The sequence below is a fragment of the Saccostrea echinata genome, unplaced genomic scaffold (assembly GCF_033153115.1).
Source record: "Saccostrea echinata isolate AGI-Se365-2 ecotype Australia unplaced genomic scaffold, CSIRO_AGI_Sech_v1 ptg000054l, whole genome shotgun sequence".
Lineage (NCBI taxonomy): Eukaryota > Metazoa > Mollusca > Bivalvia > Ostreida > Ostreidae > Saccostrea > Saccostrea echinata.
In genome coordinates, this window is record NW_026889803.1 from 12,798,795 (window position 1) to 12,822,500 (window position 23,706).

Genomic DNA, 23,706 nt, shown 5'->3' on the forward strand with positions numbered 1-23,706 from the left:
TACTGAATATAAGAAAACTTATATATACTTAAATAACTTTGATCAGTCTGTTGTTAAACTTTATATCTTTCAACTGGTATTTGTATTTGCTAAAACTCTTGTGTAAATTGGTATTCAAACGTATATTTAAAGTACTGAAACTCATCTTAAAGTCAAATTTCCTCTTTTTTGCAAAGTCATGGAACTCTTTGTCCACCAAAAAAAGTTCTGCCAAAATTATCGGCATACCTTTGAGCAAGCAAAACGCCAAATTTTACAACCGCTAAAGAAACCCGCTATATGGTATTTAATCTGAAAAGAATTGATATTTCCTTTGAATTCATATCATTCTGTAAGATATTAACATTTAGTTTGCAAGTATACTAGCTGCTACAGCATATCAGTAATATTGGAGGAATATTTTATACACTGTACTTAACAGTATGCCCTGTAGTTATATTTCTTCCAGGTCATGTTTTATATGAAGTGGGATAACTCTGCCCCAGAGACTGGTTCCCTTTCTCCCTCCCCCAGTAGTGAGCTGTGTCATCCACTCTGTCAATGTCCAAAGTGCTCAGCTCTCCAACAGGTCAGGGCTAATATCTGCAAATCAGGTCACTGTAATTGAAACAAATAGTTGTTCATTATTTATTTGGTGAAAAATATTCATCAAGAGAAAATACATGTATCTTTAAAAAAAAAATTTCTGACATAATTATTATTCATACAAGACATACATGTATGTGAAGACTTCAAATGTCATGTTCACTTTTATGGAAATTAGAGCAAGCACAATTGTGTATGATAGAAAAAAATATTTGTTAATACAGTTGAACTTCGGTATCTCAAACACTGATATCTCAAATACCTTGGATATGTCGAAGTGATTTGGAAGTCCCAACCACATATTCTTTAAGTATTTTACCCTCAATATCTCAAATCCTTGGTATCTTGAAGTTTTTTCATGGTCCCATCAAGTTCGAGATAACGAGGTTTGACTGTAATTTAAATAAATTGATGATTTATTTTCAAACACTTTGTTAAGTGAAACATTTGGACAAAAATTAGGAAAAAATTCTGTGAAACTTTTTTTTTTCAAAAACCCCTTTCTTTTTTCTTTGATGATGTATATCTGACAGCACAATCATAAGAATTGCAGCTATACATGATATAAGTCACACTTTATAGTACATGTATTTCTAATAATTTGCCTCTCTTTTTAGGGTTCTGCTCCATCAGAAAATGCTTTAAATGTGAACATAACAGATGAGAAATTGTTCAGACCTCTTCATAAAGCCTGCCAAGCTCAAAATCTTGACCTTGTCAAACTGTTCATCAACAAAGGTGCTCAAGTCAATGTTCATACTAAGAAAGGGATAACTCCACTACACTTGGCTGCCATTAATAAAAGTACTCAGGTTTGTGTTTGTTTAAAGTAAAACTTTCAATGACACGATTGGTCTAGCTTCAAAATTCAGGAACAAACAGTAGTGCCAATTGATGCTCCAATTCCCGACTTGAAAAAATATGTTTGCATGATTCTAACCCAAATTCTGTATAAGAATGCCATTTTTACTGGGTGGTTGTTCTTCAATAAGAAGATACATGTATTGCATAATATCAGTGGGTTTTTTCAATTTTTAAAATAGAAGAACGATAAGGCACAATAGTTATGGCATCAAAGATATATACAGTAAATACACAAATGGATCTAGAAGCATTGTGAAGGAATGCTCTTGCATGCAAATCTGCATAATACATTAAGTGTTTTAAAAATTTTTATGACAAGGCTCATGGGTCTAAAGAAATGAGCACCTATATATATATTTGCAGGTCTCAAATTAAGTTTGAATCCATTGTAAGACAACTTTGTGATTACTGTTCACCATTAACTTTGAAAACAATTTTGTCCTATTTTAAATTTGCCCAGAAACGGTTGTGTTTAAGAAATAATGCTGTCTTGTTTGAATTCACCCTGTTTTAAATTCTCCCACTTGCGACAACTTTATGTGACATAAATTTAATGCATATCATTAAAAGAAATTATTTATTACCTCTTTAAAAAGAAGATGTTCTGTGGTATTATCAGTTTTATCATATATCTTTATTAGATTGTCCTTCACCTCCTGAAGCACAATGCCAAGGTCAATGCCAGAGACAATTACGGTGACACCCCTCTACATCTGGCCTGTTACAAGAGTTGTAAGGATACAGTAGACTGTCTATTAATGGTGAATATATGAATTTTTTTTATTATTAATTTTCTATTTAATTGGTAATTAGCTGACAATTTTCACTTTTGACATTATGCTGACTTGTTCTTTCAAGGATTCCATTCTTTTATTTGTGTGCTTCAAACTTTGTCATTGGATACATATGCAGTTGTTCTGGAATTTGTCTCCTAGGAATCTATTTTAAAAACAAAAACAAAAAACGCAAAACCAAACGAGAATATCATTGATTCACCTGTAAGGAAAATATAAACATGCCAATGATTAAAAGTATTGCAAATGTCAGAGCATATCAAAGTCATACAGTTATTTAACTTTAGATTTTGTTATTATATTTATGCTATCCACTTAATTGTCACAGGTTGGTTATATAAGATAAACTTTGATTTGTTTAGATCTGACAATGAACTATTTCCTTCATTATGGCCATTTTTATGCTAAAAGCTAAGTTTGTTTGAAACAAGAATCTATATTAAGTAATCCAAGGTAACATTTATCAATACAGAACTTTGTGTGCTTGGAGACAAATATAAAATGCTGTCTTATTGGGATTTGTTTATCAATCAGGTATTTTTAGGTATTTGACTAAGTATGTACAATCTGTCATTAAATTTCCATATCATTTTATGCAGTTAGGCATATGGGTAATTAATTCATTTTCTAAATTGTGAATTAGGCTAAAATATGTAAAAAGTAAGTACATGTAATATTAAGGATGTTCGATCCTGAGCTTTTGAGCAGATTTTGGTCTGGAGCTTTATTTCTAAAATTCTGCATTATTTTTAAGTTCTAACTTTAAATCTGGATTCTACAATGCAAATTATACTATATCCAAAGAAAAAAACGCGATTAAATTCCATTCAAATAGGATTAAGTCAGGAACTATATTTTGTGGCGGAAGATTTTTTAGAAGAAAATGATCATTTTTTCCCTTTTGAAATATATACAGTACTGTTAAGTTTAGATTCCTATTTTTCCATGCTGGTTGCACACAGAGCTATTTTGTGCATTGAAATGTTTAATGCTGGTTCTAAAATATTAATTAAATCAGTTTTTGTGAATTCTATCATCATATTGTGACAAATATAGAAAATATATTCTGAAACTCCAGGAAAAAATTGAGCCAATTTTATCACAAAATTAACAGTTTTTTAGTAATATCTAAAAAATAACATCATAGACCTCCACTTTTGATTTTCTTTTCTGAATATATAAGATAACTCTGATCAATCTACTTAAATTCAGCAAAAGTTTAAGACTTTAAAATATTTTTCTTGCTTGTTAAATTTTTAATGCCCGAAAAATGACATTTTGTGAGTGCAGAAAGGTCAAATAATTGATTATGCGAAGCAATTTGAAAATTTTTCTTTGTCACAATTTTAATGTGTCTTTTTTAAGAGAGAATAATAGCATACTTTGTCCCATGATTTATTTGGATAAAAAATATTGGAGGGAAAAACGTCGAAGATGTTATTTTTGATTAAGATACAAATTCAGTGCAAAAAGGTCATTTTAAATGTACTGTAGCGCCAAAAGAAGCATATTGACCCCCATTTTTTGTTTTGATTTTTAATTAAGCTATGTGTGTACAAGCTAAAAATATACTTGACAAAAAAAGTTTAAGACTTTAAATATCAGGATCCAACGTCGTTAAATGACGGTGACTCTGATTCACAATTTAAATATATATAAAAGAAAGTAAAAGTACCTGGTGACTGATAGCTGTACCTAATACTTATGCGTGTTGTTAATTACGTTAATAAGAAGCAAGGACATTATTACTGGAGTTATTTCCATGATGACAGGATAATGTATTTTTAAAACTGAATAAAATATGTTTAAAGACATTGTACAAGGGGGAATATTTATGCAATTGAAAGCTTTCTTATCAAGTATTTAGCATAAATTACCCCATCCCTAAATTTCCAAATTTACAGTAAGGAAAAAGTATATATACCACTCTTAATATGATTCTCTTTGTATTAATTTGCTTTACATATCTTTTTCAATTTCCTCAAATCATAATTCACGAAAAACTTGTATCAACATTTTTTGACCTTGACTTTTTCTTTAACCTTGACCTCTTTTTTCTTAAATTAGTGTTAAGCTCAAGTTTTTAACAAGCAAATTTAAAGAATTGTTGTCCCCCTCTTTCAGTGTCTTAGTGGATGGGATGCCATTATTTATGGCATATTGTAACTGTCTTGTTTGTGTGTCCTGTATTGTCTATGCATCATACAAAAAGACATAAATTATGAAATAATAACAGGTATGGCAAAGATTATAGCTTCTCAAAACTACAACAAACTTCAAGATCAAGGTCATGAAGTCAAATATAATGCAACTCGAAAGTCTTGTCACAAAAATGTACATGTGAAAAATAATATCAAGAACCAGAGTATACAATCAGAAAGGTCTTGAAACAGGTAATGCACATGTCAAATGTGAATGCCATGTCTTCTCTCATTCAAAAGTTAGCAGCAATGTTAAAAGTTTTGAAAATTAGGTCAAACTCTAAGGTCATGGGGTTAAAAATCAGTATATTTGGAAATGCTTGTCCCAGGTAATGCATGTGACAAATATGAATGCCCTATTCGCTCCTTCAAAAGTTAGCTACACTGATAAAATATTTGAAAATTTGGTCAAAATTGAAAGTCAAGGTCACATGGTCAAATATTACAGTACATTCAGAAACATTTTGACACAAGTTATGCACTAGTCAAATTATGAACGCCCTTATCATATGTCATTTAAAAGTAATCACTAAAGTTAAAATTTTTGAAATTTAGGTCAAACATGAAGGTCAAGGGGTCAAAAATCTTAGCATGCTCAGAAACGTCTTGTCACAGGTAATGCACCTGTATAAGCAAAGATAAAATTTTTGAAAAGTAAGTCAAACTTTAAGGTCAAGGTCATGGGGTAACAACCATAGTGTATTTCAAAAGATCTTTTTACAGGTAATATACATATGTCATATGAAAGCCCTATCTTTTCTCATTCAAATTTTATGAATATTCAAAGTAATGTTAAAATTTTTGAAAAGTAGGACAAACTTCAAGGTCAAGGGGTCAAAAATCATAGTTTCAGTATATTTAAAAAGGCATCACAGGTAATGCACATGTCAAATATGAAAGTCCTATCTCTTCACAATCAAAAGTTATAAGCAAAGATAACATTTTTAGCTCACCTGAGCCGAAGGCTCAAGTGAGCTTTTCTGATCACATTTTGTCTGTAGTCCGTCTGTCCGTCTGTCTGTCTGTCTGTCTGTCCGTCCGTCCGTCTGTAAACTTTTCACATTTTCGACTTCTTCTCAAGAACCACTGGGCCAATTTTAACCAAACTTGCCACAAAGTATCCTTGGGTGAAGGGGATTCAAGTTTGTTCAAATGAAGGGCCACGCCCTCTTTCAAGGGGAGATAATGAAGAATTAGTGAAAAATTAGTAGCATCTTTTAAAAATCTTCTTCTCAAGAACCACAAAGCCAGGGAAGATTAAACTCATGTGGAAGCATCCTCAGGTAGTGTAGATTCAAGTTTGTTCATGTCATGACCCCCGGGGGTAGGGCGGGGCCACAGTGGAGGATCAAATTTTTATATAGAAATATATAGGAAAAAACCTTTAAAAATCTTCTTCTCAATAACAGTAAAGCTCTAATTGGTCATATTTATATGAAAGCATCCTCAGGTAGTGTAGATTCAAGTTTGTTCAAATCATGACCCCTGGGGGTAGGGTGGGGCCACAATGGAGGATCAAAGTTTTACATAGAAATATATAGGAAAAACCTTTAAAAATCTTCTTCTCAGGAACAGCAAAGCCCTGATTGATCATATTTATGTGGAAGTATCCTCATGTAGTGTAGATTCAAGTTTGTTCAAATCATGACCCCCGGGGGTAGGGCGGGGCCACAATGGAGGATCAAAGTTTTACATAGAAATATATAGGAAAAACCTTTAAAAATCTTCTTCTCAAGAACAGCAAAGCCATGATGAGTCATATTTATGTGGAAGTATCCTCAGGTAGTGTAGATTCAAGTTTGTTCAAATCATGACCCCTGGGGATAGGGCGGGGCCACAATGGAGGATCAAAGTTTTACATAGAAATATATAGGAAAAACCTTTAAAAATCTTCTTCTCAATAACAGTAAAGCCCTAATTGGTCATATTTATATTGCAGCATCCTCAGGTAGTGTAGATTCAAATTTGTCCAAATCATGACCCCTGGGGGTAGGGTGGGGCCACAATGGAGGATCAAAGTTTTACATAGAAATATATAGGAAAAATCTTTAAAAATCTTCTTCTCAATAACAGCAAAGCCCTAATTGATCATATTTATATGAAAGCATCCTCAGGTAGTGTAGATTCAAGTTTGTTCAAATCATGACCCCCCGGGGTAGGGCGGGGCCACAATGGAGGATCAAATTTTTACAGAGAAATATATGGGAATTTTTTTTAAAAAATCTTCTCAAGTACAACAAAGCCATTTGTTAAAACAAATTATATATTGACATGGAAGCATCATCAGGTAGTTTAAAATTCAAGCCCCCCCCCCCCCCCCCCGCCAATCTTTTCAATACTGAACTGATTTGTGCTTTTGCCTTGCCAATGTGCTCAGGTGAGCGATGTGGCCCATGGGCCTCTTGTTAGCTCTTCTGAGCCAATGGCTCAAAGAGGTAATGCTATGGCCATTTGTGCAGTGTGCGTAAACTTTTTAGATTATGGGCCATAACTCAAGAACCCCTTGGCCAATTATTGTCAAATTTGTTACAGGGTATCCTTGGCCCAAGGGCTCCTGTTTGTACTAAAACTAGGGTTGTGACCCTTAAACAAGGGGAGATAATTAGGAAAATAGAAACAAAAGTACTGGTTGCTAAAAAATGTTCTTCTCAAGAACCACTGGGCAGATTATCACCAAACTTACACAAAAGGATGAGGATATGTTGTAGATTGAAAATTGTTCAAGGCATCACCCTGGGGCAAAGGGTGTGGTCTCAAGGTCACTTCAAAGTTGACCAAAAATGACATTTTATTAAAATGTTGATATTTTGCTTACTATAAGGACTAGGATCATCAAATCTTGTCAGTTGATGCATCTAAGGATCTCATTTCATGTTGACTCAAAAGTAGTTCACGGTGACCTACTTTTTAAATTTTGCGGCCATTCTTTTTCAAAATGATTTAGAGGCATATTTTGAACAATTTAAGGCCTATGATCATCAAACTTTGTCAGTTGATGTATCTTGGGTCCTCGAAGTACATCAACTAAAAAGTAGGTCACCTTGACCTACTTTTTGAACTTTATGGCTAATCTTTTTCAAAACAATTAAGGTCATTAATTCAAATACCAAGAGGTTTAGAATCATTAAATCTTGTAAGTTGATGCATCCTGGGGCCATAAAACATTTTTATTAAAAAGTAGGTCACAGTGACCTACTTTTTGAACTTTGCAGGCATTCGATTTCAAAGTGTTTTAGAGGCATAATTTGGACATTTTAAGGCCTATGATCATAAAACTTTGTAAGTTGATGCATCTTGCGTCCTAAAAAAAGGTCAACTGAAAAGTAGGTCACCATGACCTACTTTTCAATTTATATGACTATAATTAGATATTTCAGGTACTAATTGGCTTAGAATCATCAAACTTTGTCAGTTGATGCATCTTGGGTCTTCGGAGTAGGTCGACTAAAAAGTAGGTCACGGTGACCTACTTTTGAAAATTTATTGCTTTAATTAAATATTTCGGGTACTAATTGACTTAGAATCATCAAACTTTGTCAGTTGATGCATCTTGGGTCCTTGGAGTAGGTTGACTGAAAAGTAGGTCACCGTGACCTACTTTTGAAAATTTATGGCTTTAATTAAATATTTGGGTACTAATTGGCTTAGAATCATCAGACTTTGTCAGTCGATGTATCTTGGGTCCTCGGAGTACAACAACTGAAAAGTAGGTCACCTTGACCTACTTATAAAATTTTATGGTTATAATTTTAAAAAATATTTTAGGTATTGATTGGCTTAGAATCATCAAACTTAGTTGATGGGTCCTCAGAGAATGACAAGTGATAAGTAGGTCACCATGACCAACTCTCAGGTACTAATTGGCTTAGAATCATCTTGGGTTCTCAGAGTGTGAATTGGAATTTCAAGGGTTTATCTAAATATACAGGATACTTAGAGGCTTCAAATAGAAATGATAGGTTGTACAGTTTATCAGAAGAGCGATTCAAGGCCCTTGGGCCTCTTGTTGAAAAGTAGGTCAAACTTCAAGGTTAAGGTCACGGGGTCAAAATTGTAGTATATTTATAAAGGTCTTGTCACACGTAATATTCTTTTGTAATATGAAATCCCTATCTTTTCTCATTAAAAAGTTATGACCAATTTAAAGTAATGTTAAATTTTTGAAAAGTAGGTCAAACTTCAAGGTTAAGGTCACAGGTTCAAAAATCATAGTATATTTGGAAAGGTCTTGTCACAGGTAATGTACATGTGAAATAAGAAATCCCTATTTCATTCAAAAGTTATAACCAATGTTAAAGTTTTTGTGACAGATTAATAGACAGACTGACAGACGAATGAGATTTAATGTCCCCTCGATTTCATGAAAGCCGGGGACAGTAAAACATTCATGATAGTGTAATCAAACTTCATATGCTGATACATACTGATGTAGGCTATTCAATTGCATTAACATTTTTTGACCTTGCCTTTTCCTTTGACCTTGATCTCACTTTTTTTAAATTAGTGTTTAGCTCAGTTTCAAAGAAACTATTCAAGATCTTCTTATCAAACCTTATATACTTACACATTTTGATGAGAGCTATTCAACAGCATCAACATTTTTGGACCTTGACCTTTCCTTTCACCTTGAATTAATGTTGAGCTAAGTTTAATAAATTTTATAAAGAAACCATTCAAGATATTTTCATCAAACTTAATATACTGATGTATATTATTGAGAGCTATTCAACTGCATCAAAAACTTTTGACCTTGAACTTTCCCGTGACCTTGACCTCACTTTTCTTAAATTTGCATTTTTCTCAATTTTAAAGAATACATTTATATTATATATTTTTATGTAAGCTTATGCACTGATGCACAAATTGGTGAGAATTTATCATCTATATCAATTTTTTTAGATTTCAATTTTATAGACACTATTTAAGATATTCTCATCAAACTTCATACACTAATACAAATTTTCATGTCGTATTACTAATATACCTTGGGCGGGGCATTCATGTCCTATGGATTAAAATCTTGTTCTTTACTCACGGACATCTAGCAGAGAGATTTTTACATGACTGTAATGAGCTGTACAATTCATGCCCGATCTAGCAAACAGCTTCATTGCATGGTTATGATGAACTTTAAAAATTCAAATTTGCTGTATTTGGGATTTAGATCCAAGAGGTGGGCCACTTGTCATTAATGAACATCAAGGCATATGTGTCATGTTCTTTTAGCCTGTTCTGTAATGTGAGTTACGAAGGTTGATCCGAAAGTAATGAAACAACTGATATAAAATCTTTAATAATCGAAAGTTATCGACAACATTTTATGCATAATAAAAACGTATATAAAAACGTCTAATTATTTTGACTTTTGTCTTTTGTCTAGAAATTTCATTCAGATAAATGCAATACTTTTTAAAATATTATAATATAGACATTTACCTTGGAATTGTGTATCTTTATAATGTTAATTATTTTTCTTATTAGTATTAAATTTTTCGATCGTCAAGTCTGGCATAAAGTCAGGTTATCAAACCTATGAACATTTCAACTGAGGTAGCTCTGGACGATCGGACAACCTTTAACATCACTTACTCTTGTATCTGACGATACATAAGATCTACGCAAAAGGATTAAATTTAGAAATAACATTGGACATAGTTCAAATAATTTTAAAATTACAACTCAAAACAAGGCGCTTTATAGCAAAATGGGAGTAAAGCTTATTAAAAAAGAAGCATGTGAAAGATTAAAAAAGATCTGCGAATAAATTGAAAACGAGTGCCAAAAAGTAACGTCATAACGACGCGGACGTCGGTAACATTCTTGCCGTGCGGCGATAGACAAAACCTAACGTTGTGTTTATCTTGATAGTTTAAATTTTTTTTTTATATAATTGAATGAAACTTTAGGCAAAAATCAAAACAGCTAGGGGCATCAGTGTGTGAAATTTTGTTGATAACATTCGATTACACAGATTTTGTAGTAGTTGTGGTATTACTTTTGCATTAACCCTCGTACCTATGGTATCTTGAAAAATCTCTCTGTTTGCCTGTAAATAAAAGTTAAAAGTCATGATGCATTTGGGCTCATTTCAGATGTCAATTAAATATAATTTACCTTGATCAGATTTGTTGTAATACAGTATTTTGCCTCATTCTGTGAGGAACAATTGAAATGACCCTGTTAATATCAATGACATAGACATAGTAGTTCAGTATAAACAAAGATTTATGTACTATGACTAATTTTCAGATATATTGCGGTTTGGGTTTGTCTTTATGAATGTAAAGCAAGTTAGTGTATGATTACTCAGAATGTAGATTTTATTATCTTTCCTAGAGGTTCTTGATTTGAATTTCAAATATTTTATCTGTACTAAATTTGTCCAATTTTTGGATGACCTGTTTGCCTTTGGTTAGTAGAAGTCGTTCAGCAACATAGAGCAAAATTCATAAAAGAAATTTACATTAAGAATGATTTACATTTTTGTCTGCAAGTGATGCTATTGTGAAATTAAGGTTGCACTTGGGTGATTTTTTACAAGTCAGTAACATTATTTTAATTCTCTTATACAGAAGTCATGGTAATTTGTCCTCAAGTTCTTGTGTAGCTTATAGAATAGTGACATATTTGGTATAATAACCTTATACCAGTAATTGTAAATACCACAACATGGGCAGATCCAGATAGAAGAATATTTATTAAAACTTATCTTCATCCTTTACAATTTTTTGTGTATAATCTATCAAGCATTAACAAGTGGTTGCTTATTCAAAAAATATATGTGTCATATTGTAAATTTTGAATTTACCAGGTGGCAGTAAATATAAAATTTACAACATGACAACTGTATGTTTACTGCCACGCGGTAAATTCAAAATTTACAACATGACATACGCATAAGATTATTGTATTTACGTAAATATTTGTGAGTGGTTACCACCACAAACTTGAAAGGTATATTGTAATTTACATGCTGAACTAATTAAAACTGATAGTGCTCTAGATCTTTTTTTTTTATGGTTCCATAAGATGGCATAAGAGAATAAGACTGGCATATTTTACGGTATGCGAAGCTGAGCACTTTGTGTTTGATAGCCTTGCTCCCATTTTGCACAGATTTGAGAATCAAACCAGAAAAAAAATTACAAAAAGTGAACACACCGTTTAATAATGCCTCATTCTTTAAAAACTACATGTCTCTGGTCATTTTACTCATTCAATTGATATCTTCCAGCTACAGGTTTTATTAAGCGATGAAAAATTGAGCTCTGTTTAAAAATCTAGTTCCCCGAACTTTAATGGAGAGATGCCTTAGATATGCCGTGCTATTTATTAATTATTTTTAACTAGGAAAATTAGATTTCGGTTACCAGATTTTTTTACTTTATTAGATGGGGAATGTGAAACAAAAAAGTCAGCTAAAATTATTTTGTTGAAGAATATTAGGTAAATGAATGCTTTGTAGTTCACCAGAGAGAGAGAGAGAGAGAGAGAGACTATACATAGGTATCTGTTCACGTTTTAAACCTTAACTTGTGTTTTCAGTATCAGGCTAAAGTAAATATATCAAACTCCATTGGCAATACCCCTCTACACATTGCTGTCAAGACCGGGTATGAAGCGGTGGTAACGAAGCTGTTGGCGGAGGGAGCGTACCCATTAGCTAAAAATAAAGAGGGCCTAACTCCTTTCGATTTAACAAAGGTAAGAGTTACACTTGGTATTGAAAAAATTCTACAGGGTGTTAGTCTTCTATTGAAAATTATTCTTACGTAGATTAATTTGAAAAAAATGATCCAGATAACCTAAGATATTGAACTAATTGAACAAAAAGATGATGGACAAGAAGTCAGGATAACATATTGACTACACATGCTAAGATTTGTAACTGAAAGGAAATGAACAGAACATTCAGTAGATTACTATACCAAGTTGACTTCTTGACTCCTTCTAAAAACAATCTTATAAATTAGATAACGTTAAATGATTAATAGAGGTCATCTGTAACCTTCCAAAGATATGTGAATAAAGTTGAAAAATTAAATATCTATATTTCTGAATTAACTTTCCTGTTTTCTTTATTTACTACTGTCATGACCGGAAGTGGTCCAAACGAATAAAAACGTCATTCTACCCCTAAAGTCACAACTGATAATCCCTACAAGTTTCCATTATAAAATACTCATGTTTGAGACAACTTACGTTTTTTCGGCCGTCACTTTCAGCGAAAAAAGTTTGCATGGACATGTGCTTTCTAAAGTTGGTATTAGCCTAAAAATTCTGTAGAAAAAAAATGAAAAATTCATTTTTTTTTGCATCACTTCCTGCACGACCGGAAGTAACGGCGACACACAATTTTCACACGATACAATAAACTGATCACTGACTATCAGTCCTGGAAGTTTTAGATTTCAGTCGTTTACTGTTGCCGAGCAATTGCGAGAACAAATTCTAATTTTTGAGGACAGGAAAACACGCGGCCGGAAGTGTTAAAAAAAAAATCTGACGTTTCTCTAGACATTTGCAGTATTTACAACATGTATAAAAACATTTCAAATACTTTACCTATAAGCGATATTTATAAGAAAGTTAAACATAGAAATAACGTAGTTTATCTCTTAAAACCGGAAGTTAACGTTTTTGTTTGCGATGGAATCTAACATGTTTCAAGACAGCGAAAGAGATGCAATAAAGTGATGCAAGTTTTAATTCAAAAAAGAAAAGTAAAATTTTTGATTTCTTGATCGTTTCCTGTGACGACCGAAAGTGACGACTGACGCGTTTAACCCATATGGTTTCGCCTTCTTCTCAAGGTAAAAGGTTAAGATAACGATCAGTGATCGATCTCAAAAAATCTACAAACAATACAAATATGTGAAGAGGGCATAAAACACGGACCTCTGGAAATTCCAGAGGTGGGATCAGGTGCCTAGGAGAAGTAAGCCTCCCCTGTTGGCGGTCACACCCGCCGTGAGCCCTATGTATTGATCAGGTAGAATGTGTCTAATTTGTTTTACGGTGTAGCCGTAAGTTCCATCAAAAACCGTTACACACCTTTCACTTGTAACTTTGATCCGCCTCTTCAAACCGCAAGAGACACAGTCTAGACTGTGACGTCACATGACGTCGGAATTTACGGAGACAGCCGAGCGTCTAGTTGATTGAGACTACAGGCATAGTGCAATATTTAGCGAAATACATTGTAGAATAGCTGTAATTATTTTTTTGTTTCTTTTAAGCTCTCTGCAAACTGCAGGCCTTTTATATTTTATATAATTTTAATATTCGCCATTATCGCATGGAATCCTGGTAGTGGGGGAATTTTGGAAAGGTTTCATACCAAAATTTACCTGACGTTTATGTCATTCTGAATTTACTCTGTTCTTACACGTTAGTCTAATGAGCTCGCTATTATTCGTATAAGTTTAGTGTCTTAATCTCTTACCATTTCCTAGAATTCGCTCATACAACTTCTCATTTTGAGGACAGGAAAACACGCGACCGGAAGTGAATTTTACAAAGATATTCGAAGTTACTCTAGATATCTTTAGTCTTAATAACATATGAAAAAATTATTTCAAATACTTTATCTTTAAGCGATATTTATGGGAAAGTTTAATACTCAAATTGTGTAGTTTTCTTCTTAAAACCGGAAGTTGATGTTTTTGATTCCGATGGGACCACGTATTTCGAAAGTACTAAGTTGACGCAATAACGTGTGGCAAAATTTAATTCAAAATAAGAAAAGTTGAAATTCTCGATATCTGTGATCACTTCCTGTGACGATCGGAAGTGACGGTTGACGCTCTTAACCCAAACGGTTTCGCCTACTCCTCAAGACCTATTACTCATAAAAGTCTGTGTCTTAATCTTTTACCGTTTCTGAGATATGACTCGGACAAAATATTTTTGAAAAAAGGAAATTGGACATATCTGACGACCGAAAGTGAATTTTGGAAAAAAAAATGAAAAAAAAACCTCTCTCGGTATTTTCATTCTCTATCGTCCCTGAAAATTTCATGAAAATCTGTTCAGCAATCTCTGAGAAATCCTGCCGAGAAGAAAAGGGGGAAAATAGAATAAACAGTACAATCACTATAAGGTCTTCTGTCTGGAACGGTAGACCTTAAAAGAAATTTTATAACAACGTTTAGACAAGTACACAGATAAATAGACGGTGAATTTACGTAACTTCATTGCAGGATTTCGTGTCATCATAATTCATGGAGTTACATAAACATGCAATATAATGCGAATATTTATGTTGGAACCACATCTTAACTTACGCAGTTTGCAATATTTACTATTTAGGAAAATTAAATTTTTTGTCCTGTTCATTCTACAACAAAAGTGAAGAATGAAAATATCGCAGTACAATGATTAAAAGCAAATTGAATGCATTCGCTGTTCATTTAAAATACGATTGACGAATCGGCGAGAAATTAAACCGTAGAAGTCTTCATTTATACACATGTAATGTCACTACTAAATATATTCAATATTTTTTTTTTTCACCTAGTTATTTACGTGTTGGGCAAGAAGAATTATGAGTTCAAGTAAATCGCTCTTTTTCCATCCGCAAATTTTGCATTAAAATAGTCTAAAATATATTTAAGTAATAAAATATTTATTTCAGAATCGTAGGAAATAAAGTTAATCCCAAAAGTGTGGAAGTTTTTTCCCCTCGGAATTTAGAATCCAGTTCGATGTTGAATAATTTTCTCCGTTTTTAGAGGCTATCTTTCAGCAGTTATGAGTATTGACAAATTTGAAAATGTCTATCTATCCCATAGCTACTGAATTAGACTTATCTTTTTTCCAACACCATCAACTGACCTGCAAATAGGTAAAAAAAAGTTATATACTTAAGTACTTTAGCCTGTAAGATAATCTGTGTATACTGTATGAAGTAATGCGTTCACTGTGTAAAAGTTCGAATAAACGAGTTATCAGGCACGCATCTTATCTAGCCTTTGATCCTACGAATACCAAATAAAAACGATACATAAAATCGGAAATTTGATAACTTTGAAAATGTGGTTATGCTAAATTGGATACAGTGACGGAGAAAAGTTGAAGCACGTGACAAATTACAACAGTTAGTGCGTTATCTTACAGCACTTGAGTAGAACTACAATAGAATTAGGCGACAGACGTGTTCGACTAAGGAGGGAAAAAAGGCCTGTAGAAAGTTTTATGTAAATCATTTTTAAGTATAATTTCTGTCGACTAATTAAAATATATCCCCTCTACAGGCTAAACCCCTGTCGGAAATGCGGTTGATGAACATCGTTAAATTCGGTTCATTCGCATCGGTTTTGTAACAAACAAGAAATAGGTTAATGCTTGAAAAAAATCTTTATTCTTTCATTATTTGAGCAGATAGAAACATTAATGGTGATAAAATAACAGTGTTGCGACATCCGCTTGATTAGTCATGTCAGAGGTGTTATGGAATCGTAGGGAAAATTGATCTAATATTGTTGAAGGAAATTTCATCTTAAACCAATGTTCTAGCAATTTGTCTTTCTGACGTAGCGCAAGTAGTCACTTCCTTTATGATCCGAAGTCCAACACGGTCTATGTTGCTGTAAATTAATTCTCTACCATTGAGGTAATGGTAAATCTCTTTGATGAATGGAATTTTTGTATCTCCCATTGACCGCGATGATAGTCCAGCAGCGTATCTACCGATGCGGTTATCACAATTATTCAGCTTCTCTATATCTCTCTGTTCGGTTTTGGTCTGTAAAAGTAGATAAAATAATGATTCGAAGTCTACCATTAGTTTTCCGGGATTAAAATGTCCTTCCCGCCAAGTTCTGCGATGATCAGGGGTTTATAGATGGGCAGTCAATGTTAATTAAGGTTCGTGTTCAACATAAAGGACTAATACGGAGAATGTCACAGCATTTGGAGTTTATTACATTGTAGATAAAGAACTGGTATCCTACGACAAATAGTTCATGTAGAAACTTTGTTGTAGGCTTTATTATTTTAAAAGCAGGGAGAGGTGAGCGTAGTTTATATTGGAATAAAATGAAGTGGATTGTTGGTTTGGGAATGAAGCAGCTGAAAACTAATAGAAGACTTTTAGATGCACTAGATGTATTAAAGTTTCAGTTTGTGGGAAGAATTGTTTTTGTTCTCGGTGCAACATAATCAAAATTAAACTTTACTTTTAAATTTTATAATTGATAAATTAAAAAAAAATAAAATTAAACGACTTCATTGTTTACAAAAAACGTTCCGTGCGAGGATAAAACCAAAACTTATCGATTCATCACTGTCATGGACAGTAACATATCACTGTGCTATCGTCGCAGCATACTAAGGTTGGGTTTTTAAACGACAATAAAATAGATTAAACAAAGTGATTTTTGGGGGGAAAGTTCATTTTTTATGGTCTCTTGGTCTTCTCTCCATTTTTTTTTTACAAGTGTAACAGTTGTTCGTTTCTTTGAGTTAAAATGCTTTGAGTTTTAAAATCGTGGAGAGTTGACTCAGAGATAGGAAATTTATAGAAAAATGTGTTTGAAAATGTAACATTTTTACCAAATGACTAATCTTGCCATATTTTATAGCATATTTTAGCAAATCAAAACACAATATTGGGAACATATTTCCCTTTCCTACATCACAGGAACCCGATTTATCAATATTTTAATGGAATGCTAAAATGTCATTTTCTCTGAATTAATTCAAACACGAGTATTTAGAACACTAGGCCCATATATTATCATAGGCAGGCAGTATGAATAAAATGGAATATCACCAATAAATCTTTTAATATATTTCTCTTTTCTCTTTTTCTACTTTGGCATTCTCTGTAGAACATTATTTTTCGCAGCTTTTGTATTTTTTTTTTGCAAAAATACATTCTATGTACAATGTAACTGTGAAGATGGTAATGCTAACTTATATTTTCTACATACATGTACTCTTCTATTTGCGTGTACTCTTTTCGGATGAACCACCACACTAAATTCAGACTTAGCCTTAATGTTAAAGTAAGCACTTTCATCAATTTTCAAAATGTAAAATGTATATTTATTATATAAATCGTTATCATTGGTTATATAGGTTTCTAGAATCCGTGACCTTCTAAATGCACATATCACAAAGAGACAACTTTCTGCAACCTCTCCTGAGGTAGTAACAAAGAGGGATTCTAAAGGTAAGAGAATGATTTTTTCTTCCTCTGACAAAAAAAAGCCCTCATCAAAACCCCCAAAAGTGTATCCCTGATTTCTCTGAAAAAATGCTTGCGTAGGGGAAAATACTTAATCAAATTATCAACTCTTGAGTTTGTTTTCATAGGATCACCGGAAGCCCCAGACAGTATACAAAGTTTATTTGCTGCGTTTGAAGAGAGAAGTCGGGAAAATTTACAAACCCTGACCTCGTCCATCAAAAACGTTGATAGGAGGGAAAGTTTAAAGCAAACCCCAGTTGTTAACGACAGAAGTAGTCCCAACTTGCGTTCTCTCAGACATTCCTTGTCTATCCAGAATTTTGATTTGAGCGGACTTCGACATGTTGAGTCATTGGACAGGAGTGAACCCTTGCATATTTATAGATTAGTGATGAATGTGAATTCCAAGAATTCAGAAAATAGAATAGAAGCAACTTCTGAAAATTCCGAAGTTGAAGATGATGTGTTTTCAGGAAACAAAATCGGGGATGGTCAACAGATTAATATAGAAAGTACTGCAATTGTGAATAGTATACACCATGACAAAACCGACACAGCTGAACCCCTATTGACCAACCCTGATTTGCAAAAAAGTACTCATGATCAGCTACAAGGAAGAGAAGAGAGCAACACAGACTCTGATACAAATATTAATGAAAGTAGTGTTACATAAAAAAAAGACATTTTGATTGTGAATTAGAATTTATTTTTAAGCAGTAGTGGTGAAATGTTTATCAGTATTTTTTAAAATTTAATTTAATAATTTTAAAAGCAATATATTTAATATTTATAAATTAAAAAAAATGAATATTGAGTTATTTTTACGTTGAATAAAAAGAAACGTTTAATTTTGTTCGTTTTGTATTGCATGAATTGCATTGAAGAAAAGAACAACTAAGGTTCTTCATATTTGTGTTCTAAAACATGTTATTGCAACATTAATTTGTGTTAGACCACACAATGTACTTCTAGATTTAAAAAAAAAGATAATATGAAATACACGTGTACACAGAAAAGAAAATGATAAAAAGAGTATTGGTGTTAAAGAAAATGACAGTGAAAATTACATGGAAAAGAAAACGCTGTGAAAGGTACATAGAGAAGAATGTGCTTTGAAAAGTATACATGGAAAGAAAACGCTGTAAAAAATCTGAACAAAATTAATGTGTATTTTTCTATAGCACTATCACAGTACTGAAAGTGGAAATTGAAATTGCGTTCAGAGATCTGGCCCCGGGACTTGAAATAAAGTCAAATTTCAGTCTTATGTAAGATACTTGTTTTATTACGAACTGAAATCAAAATTTAGAGATAGCAGCACTTTGGCGATGTCATCATGAAAAATCATTTATCTTGGACTCTTTGACCTCTACATATTTCAGGGCAATGAACTGATTATAACTTAAGGTACATTTACCCTCTGTTGAGAGATATACCTTGCACAGGGATTAAGACATTCCTAAAATGTCAAATTAGAAGGCGATATTGTATGTGTCAAATTTTGTACCTCAAATAAGCTGAAAATCTCCTCATTTCACTTGTGATTTAGATTCTTTTGGAAGAATTGTTATTATTAGAGCAAAATTTTATATGAGTAAACCGGGGGATGTGAACTTTAAGTCTAAATTGTTTCATGATCCTGAAGCCAGCATCTAAAATTGAAAAAGCGGATACCTTTAGGAAATTTTTTTTTCAACAGAATTCGATTAAACATTTACAATAATTTTTAGATTAAGAAGGCGGGTACCTTCGGGTAAAATTTTACTTTTTTAGTAGAACTGAACAATAAAACGTGAGAAGGTTAACAACCATACATTTTATGTCAATCATCCACCCTAATCTGCGTTGTTGGAACACCCGTTATTTCATGAGACAACTGTAAGTTATTAGTGTATGTTTTATTATATAAACTAAGTATTAAGTAATTATACGAATTAGCGGTCAGAAATACTATCTGAAAAACATACGGAATTTCTCATAAAATCTTTTGCAGTCTGTATACTTCATTAACTGTCCAAAGGAAAGAATTTAAAAACAACTTATTTTTTAGAAGCTATGCTTAAGAACATTGACCTTGCCGCCAAAAGGCTCTCAGATTAATTTGTTCTTCCATGTGTTTAAGTTGTTTTCCAGATTCTATTTCAGAGTTTATTTTAATATCACAATTTTTCGCCTTATTTCCATGAACTTGATTTTTATGAAATGTGTACTTAAATGAACATTTCCGAACCCCACCTATGATCTCTTCATGAACGTAATTTTCCTATTAAAATTTATGGCTTATGATTTTTCACGTCTTTTACACATGTCTCAAATAATGGTTTAATTATGAATACACTGCTGCTAAATACACGCTAGCTTTAATAAAAATTCTTATTGTCTGTTCTTTCCTTTCGATGCCGTCATTTTTCCTTTGTTGTGCTGTAAGATGTTTGTTAACGGAGGAAATTTTTGTATACAATTTTAGAACTTTACATGAAGGTATATTCCTATCTTTCTCGAAGTCCTCACATTTCTCTTTTGATGATAATTGCAGATTTTGTATTCCTTTATTCAATTATTCCATATGTTAGAGGCGTTAGATTCTGTACCTTTCTTTATTTGATTCACAGTGATACCATAGTTTGGCTCAGTGGTGTTTAATAGGATACCATAGGGATTTGCTCCGAAATCTGATTACAATCATATCACCGGGATTTTCTTCTTTTTTGTATTTTGACACCAGATTTGTTGGGAGTTGGGCGTTTTGATTTATTATGATCAATTGGTATTGTATAGTTACATATTAATATCCGTGTTCCTAGAAATGATAAAAATCCCAATTAAACACTCAGATAAGGTTTACAGTTGTGAAATACAACTGCCTGAAGTTTTGTTCCAAGAAGGATTGGCTTATCATTCTTATTTCTGCAGCTATATTTGTTTAAAAAATTTCTTTGCAAACATTTCAACATTCATGCATTTTTTAGTATAAATGAATTTTGCAATGAAAATCTAGATTTTTGAAAGTTTTATTATTCACATGTAAATAAGGGTGGTTTTTATAAAGAAGATTATTGTTTAACTTCTGCTTCTTATTGTATTTAATATGCCAACTTATAAAAACACCAAACAGTGTACCTGTAAAATACTCCTTGAACTATCAAACGTGTTGAATAGCAGTAAATTCTGTTCATATCCTCAATATTGTTGCACAGGGATAAACAGTCCACGAAGCGATTCTGATATGCAGCGGAATGGACATGTTGTGCAAAAGAAGGAATCATTGAGCTAATGGTGTGTCATGAGATTGACAAAATGTCATAAAGGTCAATTTTATGTCATGATGTTCATAAAATGATAGCAAAAGGTACACTTTGGGATAACTGTTATAAAAAAGCTTTTTTTTAATTGAGTTAATTACTATTAATACTCGAACCTATTGTATGATGAGGACATTAATAAGCATGGCAGTAAAATATTGTTTGATTATTATGCCTCTCCACAGGAAGGATTCATTGAGCTTGGCAGGGTTGTCCATCTGTCTGACTTGTCCTCTGAATAAACGTCTGTCCTTAAAAAAAATCGTGCTCATTCTTGAAGGATTGATTAGAATGGGTTTAAACATTATTGTATTGTTGCTCATGTCCAAAATGATTTTAACCTGCAGCAGAACTGTATCTCTCTGGTTGAGAAAATTCGGACAGACAAACCAGAGAACTACAGATTCAAGAATGGTAAAAAACCCTTCGATTTACGGCGACGCTAATTTCTTGTGCACGCCGGCTAAGGGTATTATTTCTTGTATTATATTAATTAATTGCATGTCCCCTCCAAAGGCATGGTAACTGTTAATTTAAAAACATATAATTTATCCATTATCTTGATACTTTATTTACCTTTCAACGATCCCTGACAGCATGACCCTGACATGAATGCCGGAATGCGAAGTTTTTGGAAATATATATTCCTGGCTACATAATCTGTTTAGGATCGTTGAAAAGTAAAGAAAGTACATGTAACAAGGTTGGGAGTAGAATATGAAATATATGGAAATAACGAACAGTGTTCAAGTTCAAAGGTCCATTAAGCAGAGCAAACACTGACCTCTACAACATCAGAGGTGGGATCAGATGCCATGGAGGAGTGAACATCCCCTGCCGACCCGTCACACCCGCCGTGTGCTCTTTGTCATGATTTGGTTAATAAGCGGATACCATGCTTTTAGCAGGGGGATGCATATAATAAAAAAAAATACCTAAAGTGTGCGACAAAAAGCGTCGCCGTAAATCGAAGGCTTTTACAATGCTTGGATATGTAACTCTCTGGTTTGTCTGTCCGAATTTCTCAACCAGAGAGCCACAGTTCCGCAGCTAGATTTTGACGCAAGGTAATTTTTCAAAAGTCAGAATTTTGAAGAATGTTATACAGACTTAAGAATGCAATTGCTGATGACTAATATGTGTTATGTTTATGACTCAAGATCATATCTTGAAGATAAAGTCACTTGACATTGAGGTAGTGAATTCGCAATTTGATGCACCTTCGAAACCATTTGATGGAGTGTTCAAATTTAGATTTGTTTATGCTTATGACATTACCGTGTTTCATATCTTGATGACAAAAGAAGATAATTATAGCCAAGATATTGTCAAGGTCCTTTAGTGATGACAAGAGATATACTTGTTAAAAGGAGAATATATCCCCCCCCCCCCCCCCCCCACGGACCTTGTACCGCAAGGTATGCTGAAATTGTTCGCATATCAGTTATAATTTAGATTTCATTTGGAAAATCATTTGTACGTATCAAGGCAAAATATTATTTGATTAACAGAAGAATGATGAACTTTAAGTCAAAATTCGTTCGTGATTCTGGAACCAGCATCGTAAATAAAAAAGGGATAAATTTAGGATACATGGGCCCGTTTTACAAAAGAACTTACGACTAAGACCAAATACTTTAGCCGATTGTAAAGTTTTTCAAAATTAATTATTCTATATAAAAGTTATGGCATCTTAGTCGTAAGTTCTTTTGTAAAGAAACAACAAGTTGTATGTTACTTTGGAAGAGTATTTTTAGGGTTCATTGTATTGAGGTATGCAACGAATTTGTCAGCGACAAAAACACAATTTCTGAAAAAAAAAACCTTTTCCAAATTTTCCACCAAATCTTATCCAAGCTGTACAGTTATCGTTCTTGTTTTGAAAATCACCTATTCCTGGAGAGTTTTAAAATATCAGGTAATTTGTTTTAAATATATGTAAGAACATTCACGAAGCCTCCAAAAGGCTGTCTTTCACATGTTAAATTTTTTATCTAGAGTCAAATCCAGAGGTTAAATTTAAAATAAAGTAATGTAATTAAATTTAATTCTTATAAGCTTGCTTTTTATCAAATGTGTATAAAAATGAACATTTCCGAACTCCACCCATGACCTCTTCATGTACTGCTTAATATTTCCTTTTTAATTTTATGGCTTTTGATTTTTTCACAAAGAATTTATTTTCACTTTTTTAGCTCACCTGAGCTGAAAGCTCAAGTGAGCTTTTCTGATCACATTTTGTCCGGCGTCCGTCTGTCTGTCCGTCTCTCCGTCTGTCTGTCTGTCTGTAAACTTTTCACATTTTCGACTTCTTCTCAAGAACCACTGGGCCAATCTCAACCAAACTTGCCACAAAGTATCCTTGGGTAAAGGGAATTCAGGTTTGTTCAAATGAAGGGCCACGCCCTCTTTCAAGGGGAGATAATTAGGAACTACTGAAAAAATAATGGCATCATTTAAAAATCTTCTTCTCAAGAACCATAGGCGCAGGAAAGATGAAACTCATGTGGAAGCATCCTTAGGTAGTGTACATTCAAGTTTGTTCAAATCATGACCCCCGGGGGTAGGGCGGGGCTGCAATGGAGGATCAAAGTTTTACATAGAAATATATAGGAAAAATCTTTAAAAATCTTCTAAAGAACAGCAAAGCCATGATGAGTCATATTTATATGGAAGCATTCTCAGGTAGTGTAGATTCAAATTTGTTCAAATCATGACCCCCGGGGGTAGGGCGGGGCCACAATGGAGGATCAAAGTTTTACATA

The 23,706-nt window shown here is 33.1% G+C and overlaps 1 protein-coding gene across 2 annotated transcripts in view; it reads left to right on the top strand.

The window, feature by feature from the left end:
* Nucleotides 1–18,369, top strand: part of LOC133172517 (ankyrin repeat domain-containing protein 27-like) — a 33,642-nt gene extending 15,273 nt beyond the window's left edge. For both annotated transcript variants that reach the window (XM_061307418.1, XM_061307419.1), the window contains exons 20-25: nt 449–568; nt 1,203–1,397; nt 2,091–2,210; nt 11,990–12,148; nt 17,528–17,621; nt 17,765–18,369. In XM_061307418.1, the coding sequence (XP_061163402.1) occupies nt 449–568; nt 1,203–1,397; nt 2,091–2,210; nt 11,990–12,148; nt 17,528–17,621; nt 17,765–18,312 (1,236 nt within the window). In that variant the 3' untranslated portion in view covers nt 18,313–18,369. The remainder of the gene's footprint in view (nt 1–448; nt 569–1,202; nt 1,398–2,090; nt 2,211–11,989; nt 12,149–17,527; nt 17,622–17,764) is intronic.
* Nucleotides 18,370–23,706: the final 5,337 nt, after the last annotated feature.